The sequence below is a fragment of the Drosophila suzukii genome, chromosome 2R (assembly GCF_043229965.1).
Source record: "Drosophila suzukii chromosome 2R, CBGP_Dsuzu_IsoJpt1.0, whole genome shotgun sequence".
Taxonomy (NCBI): Eukaryota; Metazoa; Arthropoda; class Insecta; order Diptera; family Drosophilidae; genus Drosophila; species Drosophila suzukii.
In genome coordinates, this window is record NC_092081.1 from 2,091,758 (window position 1) to 2,115,608 (window position 23,851).

General features: G+C 38.2%; 1 protein-coding gene and 6 non-coding genes across 7 annotated transcripts; 5 read left to right on the top strand and 2 right to left on the bottom strand.

The window, feature by feature from the left end:
- The first annotated feature begins 383 nt into the window (after window positions 1–383).
- On the top strand, window positions 384–456 carry TRNAK-CUU (transfer RNA lysine (anticodon CUU)). The gene has a single exon. It is a non-coding gene; the product is annotated as a tRNA-Lys (tRNA).
- Window positions 457–3,775: 3,319 nt separating this feature from the next.
- Window positions 3,776–3,849, bottom strand: TRNAI-AAU (transfer RNA isoleucine (anticodon AAU)). Its single transcript has one exon. It is a non-coding gene; the product is annotated as a tRNA-Ile (tRNA).
- A 5,693-nt stretch (window positions 3,850–9,542) lies between these two features.
- On the top strand, window positions 9,543–9,615 carry TRNAR-ACG (transfer RNA arginine (anticodon ACG)). Its single transcript has one exon. It is a non-coding gene; the product is annotated as a tRNA-Arg (tRNA).
- Window positions 9,616–9,754: 139 nt separating this feature from the next.
- Window positions 9,755–9,827, top strand: TRNAR-ACG (transfer RNA arginine (anticodon ACG)). The gene has a single exon. It is a non-coding gene; the product is annotated as a tRNA-Arg (tRNA).
- A 378-nt stretch (window positions 9,828–10,205) lies between these two features.
- Window positions 10,206–10,278, bottom strand: TRNAK-CUU (transfer RNA lysine (anticodon CUU)). Its single transcript has one exon. It is a non-coding gene; the product is annotated as a tRNA-Lys (tRNA).
- Window positions 10,279–10,396: 118 nt separating this feature from the next.
- On the top strand, window positions 10,397–10,469 carry TRNAR-ACG (transfer RNA arginine (anticodon ACG)). Its single transcript has one exon. It is a non-coding gene; the product is annotated as a tRNA-Arg (tRNA).
- A 3,170-nt stretch (window positions 10,470–13,639) lies between these two features.
- Cyp6w1 (Cytochrome P450 6w1) lies at window positions 13,640–15,439 on the top strand. Its single transcript, XM_017087511.4, has 2 exons — window positions 13,640–14,140; window positions 14,290–15,439. The coding sequence occupies exons 1-2, from the start codon at window positions 13,679–13,681 to the stop codon at window positions 15,355–15,357; spliced, it is 1,530 nt and encodes a 509-aa protein (XP_016943000.2). The 5' UTR covers window positions 13,640–13,678; the 3' UTR covers window positions 15,358–15,439.
- Window positions 15,440–23,851: the final 8,412 nt, after the last annotated feature.

Sequence of the window (23,851 nt, forward strand, 5' to 3'; positions counted from 1 at the left end):
CGTTATGTGACGTATTAGTAAGACCTCGTAAGCTGCCGATAGGAATGCACGATAGGTGGCGCTTTAAGTAAGCTGAATAACGGGTATCTGATAGTCGAGGCCGTCGACTATAGCGTTTTCTTTTTTTGATTTCCTTCGCACATTGTTTCGTTTTAATATTTTATTGCAAATTACTTGGTGTCGGCAGAGCGAGGACCAAGTCGTGTTGTCAATCTCCGTCCCTCAAGACTAGGATTCCCTTGCGCCTAAAATGGAGCTTTACATTTTTTTATAAACAAAGGAGAAGCAATTCCAAAAGTGTCTGGCCGAAGCTATTAATAAATCTGTATTGGTTCCGGTGCGTTTGGGACAAATTTCATTCCTTGGGTTCGAGCGTTCACATTGCCCGGCTAGCTCAGTCGGTAGAGCATGAGACTCTTAATCTCAGGGTCGTGGGTTCGAGCCCCACGTTGGGCGGAAGCTTAATTTTTTTACCAAATTTACCTTTGTGTAGCTGCTTTACAGCCCAAGAGATCAAATTTTCTTAATTTTCATACCCCTTACTCGAAGAATAAAAGGTAAAAGTAAAAGTAAAAGGTTCCTCGGGAAGTATGTAATAGGTGGAAGGAATCGTTAGCGACCCCATAAAGTATATATATTCTTCATCAGGATCACTAGCCCAGTGGATCTAGCCATGTCCGTCTGTCCGTCCGTATGAACGCTGTAATCTCGGAAACTACAAAAGCTAGAGAGTTGGGATTAGGCATGCAGATTCTAGAAATTACTAAGCAGCGCAAGTTTATTTCAGCAATGTGTTACGCCCACAAGCCGCACAAAACTGTGGCGCCCACAATTTTGATGCTAGAAAACCAAATTTAACTGATATGTATTGTCTCGCCAACACCTAAAAAAAAGTTTTCTACGCCCATTCTAACGCCCACAAACCTCCCAAAAAGAAGAGCAATGACGTCAGAGCCAGACAATAACAAATGAATTTATGCATGTGTGTGTGTAAATAGTTGCCGGCCAACTGCGCGGGAAAGCGAAAAGCGCTGCCGGCGCTAAGAGAAAGCAGAGTGCGCGGCTAACTAACCCAATTGATAACCCAAATAATTAACAATTTAACCAACTTGTCCTTTTGGTCTCTCTATCTCTGAAGTAAACTTAATGCGTATATAAATTATCTTATTCCGATTATGTTAATCTATACATTAAATTGCTGAAGAACAATGGTAGTGGCGCGGGAGGGGTTCTTCTCGCTCTTTGAATTACCCCTCTCTCCATTATGACCTGCAGTGCATTCACCCAAGCAAACAAGAAAGAGACGGAAGATCAGTAAAGGGGCCAAAAATGTGTGCCCGTAACAGCGCCGTAAATCTTAGTCTACGAATAACTCCCGTATGGCAAAACCCTAATGCGATTTTTTTGCGAGTCTTCAAAGATTATTCCAATTCTAAAGCGGTCATCTTAAACTTAACTTTTGTCAATTTTCAATTCAAAAGCTGAGTAAGGGGTATCTGATAGTCGAGACACTCGGCAAATATTATACCAAAACTGATCATCAATCGGATATTTTTGCGTATCAATTTTTTTCCCTTATTGCCATATCATATTGATATTTTCGAACATATCAAATTGATATTTTCGAACATATCAAATTGATATTTTCGAACATATCAATACGGTATTTTTCATATCAAACTGATATGCTGGTATTCTTTCATAACAAACTGGTATTCTTTCATATCATACTTATATTCTTTTTTATTAGGTTGATATGTTTATTATGTCAATATTAATCACTTTTGTTTTTACTTTTTTGCATCTTGTATACAACTATACATTAAATATTATTATTGAGATGTTGTGCTGTATTAAATTAATTATTAATGCGATTAAATGGTGTTTCAATTTTTTAAAAGAGTCACAAGAGCGTTAACGCTCAATTTTTTATTTAATAAATCAATTTTTAAGCTTAAATATAATTCAAAAACAATTTCAATTCATATAAAAAGAACACAATACAAAATAGTATTGTTTTTGCGGGAAACGATTTCCAACAAACATCGATGATAAACGCTTTAAACGCTCTCGTTCTATCAAAATTACAACAAATGAAAATTTGGCTAACATTTCTGATTGCAAATACGGCGAGAGGAAAGAGGGAGAGAGCAAGACGGAATAGGTTGTGCTATTTATAGCATTCGTTCATAGCGTACATAACACAAGCGCAAATGGTTTTGCGTGTTTGCAAACGCAGGAAGTTTGTGAAAATTTAATTTTTGTGATTTTCAAGAAAGAGAACCGAAAAAATTTAAAGTCAATGGGCTTTTCTGCATTACGCTGGATAAAAGGTTGATCAGCGATGTCGTTGAGAGCTCGATTCCCGCAAACAGCAGAACGTTTTTTTAATTTTATTAAAATTTAATGAAATTAAAAAGCAACATAGAAATCGAGTTAAGAAAAGAAAAACATTATACAAAAGTTTTCTTTTGTTTTTTAGAAACAAAAAAAAAACAAGAAATAACGCTATAGTCGAGTACCTCGACTATCAGATACCCGTTACTCAGCTTATGGGACCAAAGAAAAATGGAGATATGCAAGCAGCAAAGAGAGATTGAAATGCGCCACCTACTCGTTATCTCAGTATGTGGTAGACAGATTTAAGCATTATGCGCGTTAGAGTGTTTTGGATCAATCGATAGGTACTGACGTGACGTTACAATTTTGTATCTAGCATTAAAATTTTGGGCGCCACAGGTTTAGTCCGTTTGTGGGTGTTAGAGTGGGCGTGGCATATTTGCGTAACAAACTTGCGCTGCGTACAAGGCTACGGAATATAAATCTGAGATCCCATTTCTCTATCTTTGATAGTTTCCGAGATACCCGCGTTCATATGTGGGCGTGGCAATCTTTTTTTTTGGGTCAACCGGTTGGTATTGATGAGAACAATACATTTCAGTTAAAATTTTTATTCTTGCATCAAAACTGTAGGAGCCACAGTTTTGAGCGGTGTGTGGGCGTAACACATTTCTGAAACAAACTTGCGCTACCCAGGAATCTCAGGAATCTGCATGCCTAATACTAGTACTGTAGCTCTTATATGTAGTTTTCGAGATCTCAGCGTTCATACGGACAGACGGACATGGCTAGATCGACTCGGCTGGTGGTCTTGATTAAGAATATATATACTTTATGCGGTCGGAAACGCTTCCTTCCGCCTGTTACATACTTTGCAACGAATCTAGTATACCCTTTTACTCTACGGGTAACGGGTATAATAAACAAAACCAAAAATGATCGCGCTGGAATCTCAGGAATCTGAATGCCTAATCCCAGTATTGTAACTCCTATAGTTTCCGAGATCTCAGCGTTCATACGGACAGACGGACATGGCTGGATCGACTCGGCTAGTGATCCTGATCAAGAATATATATACTTTATGGGGTCGGAAACGCTTCCTTCTGCCTGTTACATACTTTCCGACGAATCTAGTATACCCTTTTACTCTACGAGTAACGGGTATAAAAATATATAAAATAAATAAAAAAATAAATTATATATATATAAAAATAATTTATAAGTCTACAGCGGGATTAAATCCCCATGCACCTTAGACTAGTCAGATGTCTTATCAACTACCCAAAATGGCAATCATTGCAGGTTCCATGGGTTAACCAAAGACTATTAAATTGTATACAATGAAGCTGGTTGATTCTGAAGGCTCTGTTAAATATATTGAAATAATTGTAAATAAAAAAAAGTCAATAGTTAAGATAACCAAAAATTAAATTACTGGCCCATGAGGGGATCGAACCCGCGACCTTCGCGTTATTAGCACGACGCTCTAACCAGCTGAGCTAATGGGCCTATTGACAAACGCTGCACAAAAGGTCCAATTGGCGTGAGCTCGTGGTAAGGTTAAGATTTATGTTTCAAACTTACGTTTATTAGTTTATTGCACTTTGATTCGATCGCAAAATCCAGAGTTATCACTAATATTAAGAGGACAAGAGCATTGTTAGGAACGGAAGACAACCAGAAGCTCTTTCGATGCCTGAAAATGCATCAATGAAACGTGTTTTCACACACAACACAAAGGCGGAGAGTACAAACGCCAAGGAAAAGTAAAATAAAAGTAAAGCAGAAGGAAAGATAATGAGAAGAATGTATGCCGGGTAGATACAAAATAAAGCGATATAAGGGCTCTGTTATGAAACGAACAGACGCAATAAGTTCTCTGTGGTGTAGGTTAGGGTGAGCAGCTCCCCCACTCGCACACACAAGGGAACAGACTTTGGAGGTAGGGGTGCAGGGCTTGCATAGGCCTTCCCGTCGGACAACTTGCAATTGTCGAAGAATGAGCGTAGAAACAGGCAGACGGCGCAAAAGGCTGCACGAGATGGCAAGCTAAATTCGTTGCAGAACTGCAACGCAGAAGCAGTAGCGGCGGAGGAGGCCGGATGAGATGGCGGACGGACAGGCATTCAGTCTGATGTCAGGGGCATGAAGTTGCAATGAAAATGAAATTGCAAGCGGCCCAAAGACAGACGGGATATTTATAAAGACTATATCGGTGTGAGCGCCGCGCACCATACATATTTAGTCGCTAGTGTCTGGTTCTACTACATTCTATGTGGCAGTTTAGATATGTATCTGCGAGATACATTTCAGGCAGGCCCAGCGCGCGTCGAAAACTCTGTCTCACCATTCTCTGAACTATTTTCGCTTTCAGCGAATGTCCGGTGAAGAGTCTTATGGCGAAGTTTCAACCCAAAATGGACGACGATGTCTCTTTGCCTGCCAGACTTGTTTTTCATAGTACACTCTTCCGGTTATTTTTTAGAATATATTATACATAATCATTTAGATTAGGTACTTTATTTGTATGCAGTTAGAAAAAAAAATGTTTAGAACTTTTCAGTTGTATATTTTGGTAAAAATTTTAAAATATTTATTACCAAAGTTTGCAACGCAGTGACATTTCCTACCCCATGAAGTATATATTCTTGATCAGCATCACTAGACGAGTCGATCTAGCCATGTCTGTATGTCCATCTGTCCGTCTACGCAAACTAGTCTCTCAGTTTTAAAGCTATCGGGATGAAACCTTCCCAAAAGTCTAATTTCTATTGCATATAAGTCGGAATGAGCCGGATCGGAACACTACAAATACAAACAAATATTTTTAAAACATGAAAGGAAGCTAACCTCGGCACGCCGAAGTTTCTATACCCTTGAAGGTCGTTCCCGTGGGACCATTGTAAGTACATAGCTTTCCGATTTTTAGAAAACTAAAAACTATTTACAAAAACTTTAAGTTATTGTTCAATTGCAATTTACTACCGAAAACGAAATATATCATAATGTCGTCCGATTTTTTTAATTGTATTCAAAATTCTGAAATGTTAAAAGAATGATATCCTCAAGACATATTAACTTCTAATCTTGGAAACATCATTTTTTTAATATTTCTGAAAAAAAACATCAAAAGTATAAATTTAATTCGAGGGGTAAGTTGTTAATTTTTTGTTTTGTGTGTTACTTTTGGGGGATAGATCTCCCACTCGGGTAAAAAAGTATATTTAATATGTACTTTGTTCCAAATTCTGGACATCTATTCAACAAACTTTTTTTTATATCCCCCACGACCAAATTCTGGATCCGCCACTGGTTTACGCAATAAAGGAAGTCTAAAAATAGTACAAGCTCTTTCCCGTTTCCCCTTGCCAAGAAAGGCAGGCTCACGCGCTCTCTATGTAGATCTCTACTTTTTGATATTACACTAGTTTACAAATTAAACTTTTCTTCGAAATAAACGCGGAAACCCATTTTCCTGGTAAGTTTTTAGCCGCTGAACACGCTAAAGTTATGGAAAAAATTGTTCGAAGAACTGTTTAAGTTTGCATAAAACAACTTTCGAATGAACATACTTGTACCTTTTAGAAAACATATGGCGCATTGTAATCGGACCGAAATATATATATATACCCGCTAAAAGTACAAAAATTTGTTTTATTTTTGTTTTTTTTTGTGTAGGTAGTTTTTACATAATTTTAAAAATACAAATAAAGACATATGAAATAATTTGGTCGTTCTACAAATGTAAACGTTTGAGACCATAAAACTGCTTCTGGAATTTATAGAGTACAAATCCTACAGTTGGAAAATATATTGTAATTTAAAAGTTGTTGCAATACTCACTAGTCTCCAAGGTGGTTACATAGGGTTCAGCTACTTTTTGAGCCTTTGGAATAGCAGGGCAGATGTCCTACATTTTTCCCAGCATGATTGGCCACCTCGGAAGGATAATGTCATTGGCAAAAGTAATGTGCTTAAACAAGCCCCTGTCCATGCGGAAAGCGTAATTCTTCCCCCGCTGCAAGTTCGCACAGCATGGGTATGTCGTACTTAAGGACGAAATTTCCCTAGCTCTCAACGAAAGAAATTACACCTGGTATATTTTTTGGGCCTCAATTAAGAAAATTATTTGCTGACGAAAATTTGACAAAATCATTAAAATCTACAAAATAAGCAGCGTGGAAGGCGTTCCAGGATGTAGTTTACGGGCTTTTGGGAAACAAAAGAAGATATAATGCCCATAAATTAATTCAGACCATCATGATAACTGTTCATTCCATTTGTGAGTAGTATAAGCATTTAATTAAGATTACTATTCTTAAAGTCAGTCATATGCCTAAATAAAGGTCAGCGTATGTCACTTCCTTAACAGTCAATTCGACTTCTTTTCTTTGAATTGGGGTGCAGCAAGTGATGAGCAGGGAGAACGATTTCATCAGGATATGGCATCATTTGAAAAGCGTTACGAAGGATTCTGGGATGGGTGAATGTTAAGCGACTATTGTTGGATGCATGGACGGGAAGTTTATTCTCATCATGAACGAATTTCAAATAATAAAGCCTTCTTCCGAGCTTAAATATTTTTTATTTTTCTTACTACTAGTGAATTCCTGATATAATGATTCAAGCTGATGAATTTGGATTACTTCACTAAATTAGCCGAATCTCTTACAATTTACATTTGATTTTCAATCGTTTGGGCTCAACTTCTTTGGGACAAAAGCCAAATCAGATCTGCATACTCAAATTAATTTTTATGTTTTTATTTGTATTTTTAATTTAATGAGCCATATTATTTTCCGAAGGTGCAAGTATTTCCGTTTGAAAAATGTTATTTCCAAATTTTTTGGACTAACGGCTTTCGAGATTTTTCACGTTTAATAAATCAAATGCGAAAAATCAGGTTTTTGGCAACATATTTTTTAACGGTTCTTTGGAATATTTTTTTAATGGGTTTCAGCGACTCAAACTAACTATAAACCAGGAAGAACGCTATAGTTGAGTCCCTCGACTATCAGATACCCGCTACTTAGCTAAAGGAATCAAAAGGGAAATGGAGATATACAAACAACAGGCAACCACAAAAAATTTCATTAAAATATTTTGTCTATCCTTAAAGCTGTAGAAACCACAGTTTGTGCGGTTTATGGGCGTTAGAGTGGGCGTGGCATACTCGCTTAACAAACACTCTAACGGTCATAACGGTAAGCCTTTCTATTAAATTTTAAAATTGAACTTGATTTTACTTATCAAATCCTATATATATAAATCGTATTGTTATTTTTTAAGTTATGACGCTGACAATGGTGGTGTGTGCCGCGCTAATAGATATTAGGAAATTTGAATTTTATTTTATTTAAAATCTAAAAGAGAGTAAATGGTATCTGATCTTCCGAGCACTTGAGTTTTGCATTTCTTCTTCTTTTTATGTTAGATTTTATTTTGATTGTTGAAATTTGCGTTGTTAGGCTAGTAACGGCTTTCCTCCTGAAGTGTGCATTTTAGTATTGATCAACGTAAGGGCAATCATGTTTTTCTCTTAGGCAGTATAGTTAAACTTTTTTTTGCAAATATCGATAATAACTTCCACGTAAATAAGTAGGTTAGCTACTATTTTTTGGGGATTGGGGCAATTTACACGATTAAATAGTTACCCTGCAGTACTCTTCATCGCTTTTTAGTCACTGCAAAAAGATCATCACCGAGCGCTTTATCAGCGCTGACTTTGTGGTGATGATTTTAACATAGGCAATTCCTACGATTCATCACGGCACCAATTCATCACCTATTAGGCGCCTTTTTTCCGCAACGCTTTTCGTTGCATTCGAGTCTGCCGACGTCGCAGTCGACTGCGTGTTGATTTTGTGCCAGTGCTGAATCGTGGAACTGGAGGGTATCCATATACACATGTACATTTGTAAATCCGAGTTGGCTCTTGGCGATTATCCTTATTCTACGTAGAGTTTCGATGTTAGACCTGCAGTAGCAGAATCGCTAAACGAGTTACCCGCGACGCAGAGAGTCTTCTGCGAAGGCCTACAAACACACATTCGAAAGAAGAAGAGAGTAAAATGTATGGGAAGAGAGCACCGCAAGCAGAAAACCAATACACATACAGGCGAATGTAAGTGGGCACGAGGAATGGCAGCTAAACAAACAGCAACAACAAGAACGAAGCAGGCAATTATAGCCGAAGCAGACGATGAAAACAAAAATCATGCGAAAAACAAAATAGAGTAGCGCCAGAGAGCGAGAATATCAGAGAACGGCAGAGATGCAAGACATGGGAACTTTTTTGTTGATTTACGGCCTTTAAACTGAAACTTACCCGAGCTGAACACAAGTTCTCTTTACTTCTGCCACTCTCCGTTTGCGATTTTTCATTGCACACTCACAAAAACACACCCACGCACCATTACGCTGGTCCGCAATTCTAGCGATTATTCCGACAGTAGTTTTCACGCAAAGGTTATGGACAGCCACATCGACTGGCCTCAAAAACTTTCTCGAACTTTAAAACTCGCACTCTGCGCCTGAAGATTGGTCTTTAATTGATTGCCATCGATGGCGATTGCCGCACTCGGGAACTGCACACTGCGAAAGTCAACGACGGACTGAGACCCACTGATTTTCTCCCCCACTGTATTCGGTTGGGTTCGCTGCTGACGCTGCGCTGGCTCGCTGCACGCTTCCGTCTCGCAGAGGGGGTGGAGTTGCATTCTTTGAAATGTGTTTCGTTCTGAATGTAAAAAGCTAGCCAATTGCTCTTCAGAATGGATAGCTTACATACATACAATGTTGTATTTCAGGGAAAAAACAGTTGTGCGATTTTCGGATTGAAGAAATTAAATTTAAACCATCCCTAAAACCCTTACTCCGTGAATTAAAAATGTTTTTTTGGGTTGCTGATACTAATAATTTCTAAGCACATACAAGATGTTATATGATATGATTTCAATATTTCCAAATATTTCTTAAGGACATAGTCTTGTCTCATTGCGATTAAAATAAAATCCAAGTTGTATTGAACATAAGCCCCCTGTGGTAGAGAATAGATTTTGGGGTCTTCAAAAAACATTAGAAATTAGAATGAACAGCCAAAAGCTATTCACAGCTTGGAACGAAAAGTCGATAAGGCAGTGCCAGAGTGGTTAAAAGCTTCTCACTTTGTTTTTTTAAGCTTTGACACCAGGTCGGCATGCGGTCCTGTGGCGCAATGGATAACGCGTCTGACTACGGATCAGAAGATTCCAGGTTCGACTCCTGGCAGGATCGACTGTGTTTACATATTTTGTATTTTTTAAATGTGTTAAATAGATTATAAAAAAGAATACAAATTTCATCGTGTCAATTTTAATAAGTAAATTGCATAAAATATAACGAAACTGACCAATCTAAGCCGATTTTAACATGTGGTCCTGTGGCGCAATGGATAACGCGTCTGACTACGGATCAGAAGATTCCAGGTTCGACTCCTGGCAGGATCGATTCTTTTTAGTAAAGTTTAAAGATAACGGGCTTTTAGTCGCGATTGCTTTTAAGTTGTGAGCAACATTAGGCAACGGTGAACACAAAAACAAAATGTCATGTTTTTTTATATCTTTGTTTCACATAATAATTTGACGAAACATTTTTGATCTAGAAAAAAAGAGTGGTCACTATTAATTTGCCCAAGGAATAAAACAAAAAAAATCATGGAAACTTAGTAAAAAGTTATTCTAAGATTTGTACTGTTAATTTACCCAAAACATAAAACAACAAAATATATGAAAACTTTTGAAAATAGTAAATCACAATGTTTCTATGTTGATACTACTTAGTTGTATGAGTTACGAAATCAAAATTATACAATAAAAATAAAATTTCGCCCAACGTGGGGCTCGAACCCACGACCCTGAGATTAAGAGTCTCATGCTCTACCGACTGAGCTAGCCGGGCTTTTGCCGAGAGTCCGACATCTACTTATTTCAGCTAATGGCACTGCCATTCTGAAAAAGCTTTCATAACTAAGTCATTGCGATAATCTTGAAGACCTTTTGGCCATTCACGTCGGTAGGGTCCTGTGGCGCAATGGATAACGCGTCTGACTACGGATCAGAAGATTCCAGGTTCGACTCCTGGCAGGATCGTAGTATTATATTTTTTATTTACAAAATAAAAAAGACTGTTCACTTTTTTTACGTAACATATGCCGTTTTAAAAAGTTTTTCGCTATGAACTGAATCGGCCTGCGCTTTTTTTCGCTCAACATCCAAAGGCAATTTTTCTGTTAATTTTTTTTATATACCAAAAGTCAAGGTATCTCAAGAACAATAAGTTTGAAATTTAAAAAAAAAACGTTCAAAACTAAAAAAATGAGTAAAATAGAAATTTTAGCCTTAACTTTAAATTTGTTGTATTTAGTGAATTTACCGTTCCAGTGTCATATAGGATATAGTACTATAAGCCTTTCAAACCTTCCTTTTTTTGGATATCCCGCGTAACTAGCGGTTTTTTTAAACGTTATATATATTAATACACCCATAAAGTCCTCAAGTCCCTAAAACCAAAAAGGGATTCATACAAACAGAGGGACAAACATTTTCAGTTTGGAAAGTCCACAAAAATCTTGTGTTTGGAGTAACTTGTGAACGGGATTTTAACAAATAAGGTGTCATTCGACGCGTATTCACTTAAAAACAGGGAAGAACGCTATAGTCGAGTACTTCGACTATCAGATACCCGTTACTCAGCTAATGGGACCAAAGCGAAATGGAGATATGCAAGCAGCAAAGCGAGATTAAAATGCGCCACCTACCGGCGGTAGACAGATTTAAGCGTTATGGGCTTTAGAGTGGGCGTGGCAAATTTTTGAATCAATCGATAGGTATTCACGAGACCAATACATTTCAGTTAAAAGTTTTTATCTAGCATAAAAATTGTGGGCGTCACAGGTTTGGGCGGTTTGTGGGCGTTAGAGTGGGCGTGGCAAACTTTTTTTTTTGTCAATCGATAGATATTGATGAGAACAATACATTTCAGTTAAAATTTTTATTCTAGCATCAAAACTGTAGGAGCCACAGTTTTGGGCGGCTTGTGGGCGTTAGAATGGGCGTGGTACTCTGCTGAAACAAATTTGCCACGCCCACTCTAACGCCCATAACGCTTAAATCTGTATACCACCGGTAGGTGGCGCATTTTAATCTCGCTTTGCTGCTTGCATATCTCTATTTAGCTGAGTAACGGGTATCTGATAGTCGAGGTACTCGACTATAGCGTTCTTCCTTGTTTTGATTTGTATATCACTCGTTACTGTCAGACCATCACATACGATTTTGAATTCTGCGGCTATATGTACATACATAGTAGTCGCCTTCGCATACTCTTCTCTAAAAATAACAAGAGAAAACGCTATAGTCGATGGCCTCGACTATTAGATACCCGTTACTCAGCTTAAGGGAGTGCGAGAGGGATGAGATATGCTTAAAGTAAATTTGTTTTTTTCACTAACATACCTAGCCTATAGCGCCACCTATCTTCTTCTTTTATAGCGCCACTTGGCCTACCGCTCTTAGCGGTTTGGTGGCGTATTAGTGAAAACAGCTAATTTTTGGTTATAACCTTTTAATGCCTAGTCCGATTTTCATAATTTTTGGCATGTAGATAGGTATTGATAATAAGAACAAACTCTTATTTAAATTTTTACAAAATGTGGGCGCTAAACGTGTTTTTGTATAATAGTCGTTTAGTTAGAGGGGGAGTGGCATCTTGCTAAAACAAACTGGCGCTGCGCAGGAAGCTACGTAAGAAGCTCAGGAATCTGCACGCCAAATCTCAATAGCCTAGCTCTTATAGTTTCCGAGGTCTCAGCGTTCATCCGGACAGACAGACAGACAGACAGGCAGACATGGCTAGATCGACTCGGCTGATCCTGATCAAGAATATATATACTTTATGGGGTCGGAAACGCTTCCTTCTGCCTGTTACATACTTTCCGACGAATCTAGTATACCCTTTTACTCTACGAGTAACGGGTATAAAAAGTTAATTGTTAATTTTATGTTTGAACTGATGTTTCATCGATGTTTTACTTCAAAAATATCGAAATCATCGATGGTCTTAAACATCGATTGTTTTCCAGCCCTTTTGACTACTTTCAGTTCTTATGATTCTAATTAGCAGTTTAACAACATGCGTTGAGCGGCCGAAAAAAATTCAAGAAAAGTTCCGCAGAAAACGGTAGCTCGAGAACCAGCATACATGTCCAGCACTATTTTTTATTAAATTTGTTTTAATTTTTAAGGCGCTTTACCTTTAAAACAAAAAACACCATACATTCAAGAACAATTTCGTATGCTTTTAATTCTGTGATATCGTTTTAGCTGCAAGGATATATAACTTCAGCTTGCCGGAGCTAGCTTCCTTCCTGGTTGCTTTTAATATCAATCACAAAATCAACGATTTTGGTTTGTTGCTTGTTTTAATTTGTATGAAACCGTACAGTTTGATATATCATACCGGTTCCCAGCGAAAGTCAAACCAATTTCCAATCAAACTAATAAAAAGTATATTTCTAATAACACAGACTAGTAAAAACGTTCAATTTAGTTTGTTCGGATTCCGGTAATACTGGTCAGGGGTTCCCTGAACTTGTGCTGTAGTCTAACAGCACACGCTGACTCGTTCAAACCAAATCATAATTCTCATTCGCAGTTGATTCAACTTTTTGCATTGTCACGAAGCCTAAGCGAAATAGAGTCTGCGATTTTCGCTAGTCAAGCATTGAATGCCGTTTTAAATACCCTTATCATGGGTTGGGGAGTGTATACACTGAAACAAGTCGGACTATATTAATTATTAAGAAAGGACATTTAAAAAATATTAAATAGTGTTAGTGTAGTTATCCAATTACTTCATCACGCGTAGTTCTCGCGAATGTATACCAAATATATTTATTATTTTTTAATGGAGAGGTGTTTTGAACAGGAAAAAATATGTTTGAACTAAAATTTAATTTAGAGAAAATACATTTACACTGCAAGGTTTGCGAAGACTGTTTTGAGGTGAATCTTATTTTAAAAGCTTATAAACACTTTTCTTTAATTTGGGCTCTTCTAATATGTTTTACAATTAAATTATTGGAAAACGCTTGTAAAAAATAATTTTTAAATTTATATTAATTTCGTAAGTTTTTTTTAGTGTTGAATTTTTGGAGCGCTTTCGTGATAAGCGTTAGAACGCATCTACGTTACCCTATATTTAGAATGGCTGTTCCCGCCGGAAAAGCTTGCCGATCGCTTAAAAGCACTCCACTGAGAGGCGATTTCAATAGTGACTCCTTGGATTCGAAGCTTCCAACATGTCAATCGAGCTACCGCTTCTTCTCGCCACATTAACGATCGTTTTCTACATTTGGCAGAGACGGGTCTTTACTTTTTGGAAGCGCCATGGTGTTAAATACATTCGCCCACTGCCCCTTCTGGGCAGCACCGGTGAATTTCTTACCGCACGAGTTCCGTTCTTCGAGCAGATCCAAAAGTTCCACGAAGCCCCTGGCTTCGAAACTGAACCTTTCGTAGGCGTGTACATGGCTTATCGGCCGGCTCTAGTTATTCGCGATCTAGATCTGATCAAGACTGTGATGATCAAGAAGTTTCAATACTTCAACAACCGCGTTCTGCAGACAGACCCACACAGAGACCCCCTTGGCTTTAACAATCTCTTCTTTGCTCGCAGTCCTGCGTGGAGAGAGTTACGAACTAGGATCTCTCCTGCCTTTACCACAGGCAAGATTAAGCAGATGTATCCTCTTATGGTGAAGGTAAGTGGCAAAGAGATTCAAAATATATTTGATCAAGGTATACGATTTTTCAAAGGGCCACGCATTGGTTGTCTTTAATAATTAAAGGCAGTATTGATATGTAAATATTTGCACGTTAGCTCAGAAATAAAACAGTATTCTTCTCATAGATTGGAAAGAATCTGGAAGACAGCGTGGAACGCCTGGGCAGCGGCTCGAACGTTCAGGTCAAGGATCTATGCGCCCGCTTCACCACCGACCTAATAGCCACCATAGCCTTCGGTCTGGAGGCCAACGCTCTGCAGAACGCAAAGAGCGAGTTCTTCTACCACAACAAGGCTATCTTCACGATGACTCTAGGTAGGGCCATTGATTTTGCCATAATTTTCATGCTGCCGGCTCTGGCGCCGCTAGCCCGAGTGAAACTCTTTTCTAAGGAAACCACCAAGTTTATCCGAACCAGCATCAACTACGTACTGGCAGAACGCGAGAAGACTGGTGAAAAGCGAAATGACCTTGTCGATATCCTTCTGGCTCTGAAGCGGGAGGCTGCCGCCAATCCGGAGAAGTCGCAAAAGGCAATCGATCTAGATTACCTGGTGGCCCAGGCGGCTATTTTTCAGACAGCCGGGTTTGAAACTAGCTCCTCCACAATGACGCTAACACTTTACGAGTTGGCCAAGAACGTGGCTCTCCAGGACCGCCTGCGGCAGGAAATCGCCGACTTTTTCGGAGACGAGGATCATGTCAGCTACGAACGTATTCAGGAGATGCCCTACCTGTCTCAGGTCGTCAACGAGACACTGCGCATGTATCCGATTGTGGGCTACATTGAACGAGAATGCTCTCAGCCTGAGGATGGTGAACGGTTCACCCTTGATCCATTTCACAACATGGAGCTGCCGCATGGAATGCCCATCTACATGTCGACCCTTGCGGTCCATCGGGATCCCCATTACTGGCCAGACCCGGATAAGTTCGACCCGGAGCGATTTAATCCGGCGAACCGCTGTAACCTCAACATGGACGCCTACATGCCATTCGGCATAGGTCCTCGCAACTGCATCGGTATGCGATTGGGTTTGCTACAGTCAAAACTGGGGCTTGTCCACCTTTTGCGTCACAACCAGGTCCACACGTGCGACCAGACCGTTAAGAAGATTGAGTGGGCTGCTACTAGTCCGGTTATGGCCTCCAAACACGACATTGTCCTTCGACTGGAAAAGGTTTTTAATTAGTTGGCTTCTTGACAAAATTAATTAACAACGTAGGTGAATTAAAATTATTTTGTTGTAATTAAAGAAACTGGAATCAAAAGAAGAGTCGCTTTACAGTAGTGCCTTACAGCTCTTTGGGAACATAGCGTAGGACTAATTCTTCAAACTTTGTATACCCGTCACTGGTAGAGCATATGGTATACAGTGCTGCCATTTTGTCTTTTTCCGGACAGATCTGTCCTTTTTATACCCGTTAAGGGTATACTAGATTTCTCTGAAAGTATGTAATAGGATCTTGATCAGGATCACTAGACGAGGCGATCTGGACATGTCCGTATGTCCGTCCGTATGAACGCTGAGATCTCGGAAACAATAAAGGCTAAAAAGTTGGTATTTGGCATGCAGCGCAAGTTTGTTTCAGCAGGTTACTAGCACCACAATTTTTGAATATTTTTGAAAAATGTATATGAGATTTTGTTTTGATTATTAAAATTTATCTACATGTTCAATTCGGACCATTCATTAAAAGCTATAAGCAAATCAATTGTACAGTCTTGGGAACAGACGCTTTGCTACTTGTATAATATACAATGTATAGCTCTAATGGGGCCCTGCTCGACTATATTCAAAACCGTGTGGGGATATCCAAACAAGTTTTGATTTGATTAGTTCCAAATCAATTTCTATTTTAAGGTCGTCATTATGAGTAAATATTCGCCGTTCGATTTAATATAAGGACATTAATATGATACAAGATAAGGACATTGCCAATCGTTATTATATTGTTATTATGAGAATTCTTTGCGGGACTGGGACGAAATTTTTATTGATGCACATGTTTTCCTTAAAAAGATTTCTGTGTGACTCCCAAAAAAAGTAATAAATAAAAGCAATATTTCATTTATTGTCAACTAAAACCGATTTAATTTTGTGAAATTTGTTATATATGCTTTTCTTGAACAGTCTAATATTAATTTGGACATTATTTTATTTTTTATACAGTATTACAAAATAGTTTGCTTAAGGGTGTTTATTAAAAACATTATTTCCTTCACCTTACGATCATTTGTTACCAAACAAGCCCTTTTTATACCCCTTACTCGTAGAGTAAAAGGGTATACTAGATTCGTCGGAAAGTATGTAACAGGCAAAATGAAGCGTTTCCGACCCCATAAAGTATATATATTCTTGATCAGGATCACTAGCCGAGTCGATCCAGCCATGTCCGTCTGTCCGTATGAACGCTGAGATCTCGGAAACTATACAAGCTACGATACTGGGATTAGGCATGCAGATTCCTGAGATTTCTGCGCAGCGCAATTTTGTTTCAGCAGAGTGCCACGCCCACTCTAACGCCCACAAACCGCCCAAAACTGTGGCTCCTACAGTTTTGATGCTAGAATAAAGATTTTAACTGAAATGTATTGTTCTCGTCAATACCTATCGATTGACCCACGCCCACTTTATCGCCCACAAACCGCCCCTAAACTTCAAAAAATCGTAAATATGAACGTGGATATCTCGGAAACTATTAAAGATTGAGAATTGGGATCTCAGATTTAGATTCGGTAGCTTTGCACGCCCACTCTAACGCCCACAAACCGCCCAAGCCTGAGGCGCCCACAATTTGCATGCTAGATAAAAAATTTTAACTGAAATGTATTGGTCTCATCAATACCTATTGATTAATCAAAAAAAAAAATTGCCCACTCTAACGCCCATAACGCTTAAATCTGTCTACCGCCGATAGGTGGCGCATTTCAATCACGCTTTGCTGCTTGCATATCTCCATTTTCCCTTGGTCCCTTTAGCTGATTAACGGGTATCTGATAGTCGAGGTACTCGACTATAGCGTTCTTCCTTGTTCATAGTTAAAGAATTATTTGTTATTGACATTTTCTGTAAAAGTCTTCAAATAACACTTATTTAGACTTTTATTTTTTCAGTCTTAATATAATAGAAATACCCTTGCAGAGGGTATAATGATTTCAGTCACGTTTCCGACCCCATAAAGCATATGTATTCTTGATCAGCATCTCTAGATGAGTTGATATAGCCATGTCTGTCTGTCCGTTGCTACGCAAACTAGTCTCTCAGTTCTAAAGCTGTCGGGATTAAACCTTTCCAAAAGTCTTAATTCTATTACAGGTACTGTATAAGTCGGAAAGAGCAGGATCGGACAACTAATAAAAGAAAAAATGTTTTCAGACATATTAATTAATAATAATTTAATATAATAATTTGTGTCAAAATAATACATAGACCGTTGTAATTAGTTTTCGGTAAACATATACGGTAACAAATTGAAATGGAACATTATCTTAAAATTTCTGTAATTAGATTATAGTTTTCTAAAAATCGGGAAGCTCTGTACATAAAATGCCCCCTCGGGAACGACCTGCAAGTGTATAGAAACTTCGGTTTGCCGAAGTTATCTTCCTTTCTTGTTTTTATACCCGTTACTCGTAGAGTAAAAGGGTATACTAGATTGGTCAGAAAGTATGTTGCAGGTAGAAGGAAGCCTATAAAGTATATACTTTTTGATAGGGATCACTATCCAAGTTGAAACAGCCATGTCCGTCTGTCCGTCCGTCCTTCCGTGTGAATTCAGAGATCCCGGAAACTATATGTGCTTTTGTCCGCACTTCTAAAGAATTGTAAAAGTGTAAGTGCGATTTTGTTTAGATCTTCCTGTTTTGTTTTAAAACGCAAGTATACAAGTTGAAATAATGAAGATGGGGGTTGTGCCAATATTAAATGCTCTTTTTGTAAGTATTTAAGACTTTTTGAGAAATACTTCTAGAAACTGTAGAGGTACTTTAATGAATAAACACGTCACGTATAACTTCCACACACGGCATCAAAAGAGTAAGTGCGATGCAACGTGAAATAAAATGACATCAAATTTAATGATAAACTGCTGCTAAGCCATTTTACAGTTGACTTGTTCTAAGGGTGCTGCAACTGCCACTGACAAGGGCACTGCAAATGCGTAACACGCAACTCAATGACTTTGTACTGACCTTCTTGTTTGGATTTGCAAGCGGATTCTCCCTTCGGCAAATCGCGTGCTACTTTTTATACGAGTATTGCGTAACTTTTGCCACCTTTCGCGGGAGTGGTTTTCCTTCCGATTGAATTGCAGTTCATCCAGGACGAATCAAACAAGGAAAGCCACTCAGCTGGGGGAGATCCACCTGAACCTGCTTGCAGCTGACAGTAGGTCGTTACTGGCTTGGCTCGGCCATTAGTTTTAATTAGTTAGTGGCAGTCGTCGCTTAAATGTCTTTCTGTCAGATTACCCATGCATTTTGCATCAAAGCCAAACGAAAATGCTTCGCCTTCAGCCAGAAGGGGCATGCAAATCGACATTATTTTAATAAACTCCCAAATTGCGTAGCTTCCCTCTTTCTTAGTTGCCTTCTAATTAGCTGAAAACTTTTTACCCCTCAGCTATGTATATCAGGAATTGTTTAATTAAGGAACTGGGCGCCTTAACTTGCGTCAATTTCCTCAGCTTTGATAAAGACATTTGGCTGAAACGGACGGGACGAAAAAAAAGGTCCTAAAATTTATATTAATAATTTTGCGGCTCAGATTTTCGGTCAGGGAACTGAGCAGGTCAGGTATACCCGTTAGTCGTAAAGTAAAATGGTAAATTACACCCAAAAAATCTTTGAGTGTCAATTTAATTAGAGTAGGTGAAAATCACACTACACCTACACCCAAGAAATAAGGTCATCAATATGCTCTAATTTAGGTGTCAATGTGATCTCTCTGATACAAAAGACATCAAATCGTCCATAGTATAGGGGGCACACTTGGCAAAAGTTTTATAAGAAAAAGCTTTTGTGTCAAAAAAATCATTCTGCGGAAAGATAAAAAAATGTAGGCGAGGCTCAGAGTGTTAGCGCATTGTTCTGAGATTGGCGTTTCGAGTTCCACTCATAACAAATTTAATTCTGGCAATGGCTGGTAATGCCCCCTTTTTCCTCCTCCCTATAGAAGCCAGCGAGTCCTCTATCTCCGCTTTAGCTGCCAAGTAGCTGGTGAAGGTGGAGTCCTGTGGCTCCCCAATGGAGAGCTCGTCGGAGAACGATCTGGTGACTGTGCTAACAAGATACTTCTATTGGTACAACGTAACCAAATTCTTTTGGCCAGAACTTACTTTCTTTGCGAGGACACCGTACTGGCAGGATGTCCATGTAGGGAGCGAAATCTCACTCAGCATGTTCCTTTCCATTGGGATTCTCTAGTGGATCTCCTCCACCACTTCAACGGTTATGCGTATTCGCCCTACTGTGGCATTGCTTCCTGTCGGTGAAGTCCCAGCGCATTGCGTAATTTCATACTAGTTATACCCGTTACTCGTAGAGTAAAAGGGTATACTAGATTCGTCGGAAAGTATGTAACAGGCAGAAGGAAGCGTTTCCGACCGCATAAAGTATATATATTCTTGATCAGGATCACTAGCCGAGTCGATCTAGCCATGTCCGTCTGTCCGTCTGTCTGTCCGGATGAACGCTGAGATTTCGGAAACTATGGGAGCTAGGCTATTGAGATTTGGCGTGCAGATTCCTGAGCTTCTTACGCAGCGCAAGTTTGTTTCAGTAGAGTGCCACGCCCACTCTAACACCCACAAACCGCCCAAAACTGTGGCTCCTACAGTTTTGATGCTAGAATAAAAATTTTAACTGAAGTGTAATGTTCTCATCAATACCTATCGATTGACCCAAAAAAAAAGTTTGCCACGCCCACCCTAACGCCCATAAACCGCCCACAAACTTCAAAAAATCGTAAATATGAACGTGGAAATCTTGGAAACTATCAAAGATAGAGAATTCGGATTTCAGATTTAGATTCCGTAGCCTTATACGCAGCGCAAGTTTGTTACGCGAATATGCCCACAATTTTTATGCTAGATAAAAAATTTTAACTGAAATGTATTGGTCTCGACAATACCTATCGATTGGTCCAATTTGCCACGCCCACTCTAACGCCCATAACGCTTAAATCTGTATACCGCCGGTAGGTGGCGCATTTTAATCTCGCTTTGCTACTTGCATATCTCTATTTAGCTGAGTAACGGGTATCTGATAGTCGAGGTACTCGACTATAGCGTTCTTCCTTGTTTTTTTTTCTCTTTATACCCTTGCAGAGGGTATTATGATTTTAGTCAGAAGTTTGCAACGCAGTGAAGGAGACGTTTCCGACCCCATAAAGTATAAATATTCTTGATCAGCATCACTAGAAGAGTCGATCTGGCTATGTCCGTCTGTCCGTCCGTTTCTACGCAAACTAGTATCTCGGTTTTAAAGCTATCGGGCTAAAACTTTCCCAAAACTGTTCTTTCATTTACAGGTATCGGACAACTATATCTTATAGCTCCCATAAGAATAATCGGGAAAAAAAAATTTTTTCTTCGGTGTTTTTCAACATATATGTAAACTCCTACGCTTGGAAATAACATTTTTTGAATAGTCCTGAATTTCGAATTTAATTTTACCAACACCAGACGACTACATCATATAGCTGCCATAGGAGCGATCGGAAAATTGGTGGGAAAATAATATGAAACAAATTATAGCTTCGGTCTTTTTTAACATATAACCACCTCGTTTGAAAATAACATTTTTTTTTACTTTTTTGCATCTTGTTCACAAATAAATATTAAACAAGTGAAAATGTTATAGTCGACGTCCCCGGCTATCAGATACCCGTTACTCAAATAACAAAGAAGCACCAACTATCGCTCACTCCTGCGACATTTTACTAATAGCCTATGCACACATCCGCTTAAAAATCGCTGTTGAAACTTTAAGCGGATTCCTGTTCCCACAGAGAATCGCTGAAGTGAACAGCTGATAGGCATAAACAAACCGAAATCGCAAATTCAGTTGCTCCTATAACAAAATGGATTACAACGCAGGCAAAACATAATTTCAGCGATAGCAATTGGAATGTTTTTTGCGGCAAATTTTTTTTCCATTGTTGTTGAAAAATTGGCCAAGGAAGAGAGTTCCATTTGGGAAAGAGTTGTTCAAATGGAATCTGAGCTTTTGAAAGCCAACAATCTGCTGGGAAAAGTTATGCCCCTGGGGTTGCAACAAGTTAGATTAGCATGGACCCTTGTAAGTATTCAAAACACCTTTCCCGCGTACGTAAATTTGATTGTTTTTAAGCAACGATTTGGCCAATTCTGGGAGATGGATGTGCCGGCAAACAGCAAAATAACGTGAGACCTAAGTGACTCAGTGAAATTTCGTAAGCAGTCGATGTTCTGTATGAATTGATCTCCTCTATTGAGTTTGCTAATTTTGTATTATTGTTTGGATCTAACTTAACTTTAATGAACGGTCCGATTTGAATCATTTTCGGCATGTAGAATAGTACTGATAATAAGAAAAAAATCTCACTGAAATTTTTACAAAAAGTTTCTTCAAACAAATATAATAGTAACTGCAAAAATAATTTTTCAAAAATCATTTTGCTTATATTTTTTATGATTTTTTGAAAATGTCTAGAAACATGAATTTGAACCATATTTTTCTTTTTTCATACAATTTTTTTTGGACATTGTCACCTTTACAAAATCATAAAAAATATAAGCAAAATGATTTTTAAAAAATTCTTTTTGCAGTTACTATTATTTTTGTTTGAAGAAACTTTTTGCATCAAAAAATATACCTGTACCTGTAACATTCATTCTGATTAATCGAGCACACTCTCTACGAGATGAGGGTATAATATGTGATATTAGAATATTTTGTGTCGGTCCACATCAAATAATGAAATATACAAAAGAATTACTTTTGATTCGGTCACTTTAGCGCTGAATTGTTGTTTTAAATCGTATTTCTTAAAAGTTAAGGATACCTGAATATAAAAGCATTGCATTTTTTACATATTCGTTTTACTGTTCATCCTTCCTACAATTTGAGCTGTTCTTGGTCGTGTCATGTTAAATTCGCAATTAAATTGTAAGATTAGTTGACAAGATGACATGATCTATTAGCTTAAGTTATTTGTCTTTAGTCGGTTGGAAGGAAAAATTGCAATTAAATTGGATGGCTAGTGCGGCTCCGATGCGGATGCTGAGGGCAAAGGACGTCGACAAGATGGAAAGCACCCCTCTGACAGCACAAAGTCACTTAGGACAAATGCACGAAAGGCTCCTCGGTTAAGGCCAATGAGTGTCTCAACTCCTGCTGGCCCTTCTTCAAATAAATTTATACTCCGAGCGGGAGAAGAAAACTGGGGGATGAGCTTGGATTTTAGCTATTGGACATATTTCGCAGCACGTAAAGCGAAGGTCGGAAGGACAAAGAGTCCTTATAATCAGGTTAACAACAGGTATTCAGTAAGATGATCTTTTTGACAGGAGTAGACTTTATGAAACCATTTATTGTTATTTTCACCTGCGTTCAAAAGTTTGATTCCTGTTTCCGATACAAAAGGAATACGTCAACTTTGATTAATCTTAAAAACAAATACTTTTTACAGAAAAATTAGAATTCGGCGATCAAAATGTATTTCAAATTATTAAACTGTTTTTTTAATTATACCTATTATTCATAATCAGGATCACGAGTCGATCTAGCCATACCTCTATATTTGTACACTCAGGGAAAAACACCGTGATAATATCAAGTACAGTCTTGATTAAAGAACGATTTGATTTTAAAACCGTTCATACCGAAAAAATCTTTCATTGAGCACATTTTGGATTAACTCTAAAAGTTACCAACTGTTTATTTTGAAGTGCAATGCCCGTGAGCGAAAAGTCGTAACTAAACGTATAATATTAATGCATTAATCTATAGATTGCGATTATTCAGGGTTGGCGAAGTATTGACTCTGAAAATTCATCATTCAAACACGAAATACTTGATTTTTTCTCTGATTGATATGAACGCGGAAATTTCGGAATCTACATATAAAAGCTTCAAAGTTGGGATTAAGCATGCAGTTTCCAAAGATGTTCGTCCAAAAAACTTTTAACTATGTGCAGTTAAACTCTAAAATAAAGGTGTTTTTTTTTTAAAGTAAACAATCACGTAAAAACATTAGAAGCATAGAGCATCAAGCAAATTTTTTAAGTACGGACACTGGATTTAAGTGTTAATGAACGGTAAAAGAGTTTATACATCTGAACAGAACAATATACCCTTTTACTCAATGAGTAACGGGTTTAAAAACGTATTTATTAAAATGAGATTGTATGCTGTTAAGGTTGCTCAAGATATATTTTAACAGAGTATACTAATATCTTATAAAAATAAAGAACAAATTAAATTTTTAAAATGAACTGTAGGACTTGCCCCCACAAAAAAGTTTTTTAACTTTTATATTTGCGCCAGTTTATCACGGTTGGGTAGGACCCATTTTTTCCCGTTACTCGTAGAGTAAATGGGTATACTAGATTCTTCGGAAAGTATGTAACAGATAGAAGGAAGCGTTTTATATCCCATTAAATACACATATTCTTGATCAGTATCACTGGCCCAGTCGATCT

Excerpts from the sequence above, each read along its gene's own strand:
- Cyp6w1 (XM_017087511.4), top strand. The coding sequence starts at position 13,679 with ATGTCAATCGAGCTACCGCTTCTTCTCGCCACATTAACGATCGTTTTC. Across the intron at positions 14,141-14,289 it reads TGTATCCTCTTATGGTGAAG|ATTGGAAAGAATCTGGAAGA; the intron begins GTAAGTGGCAAA and ends TTCTTCTCATAG.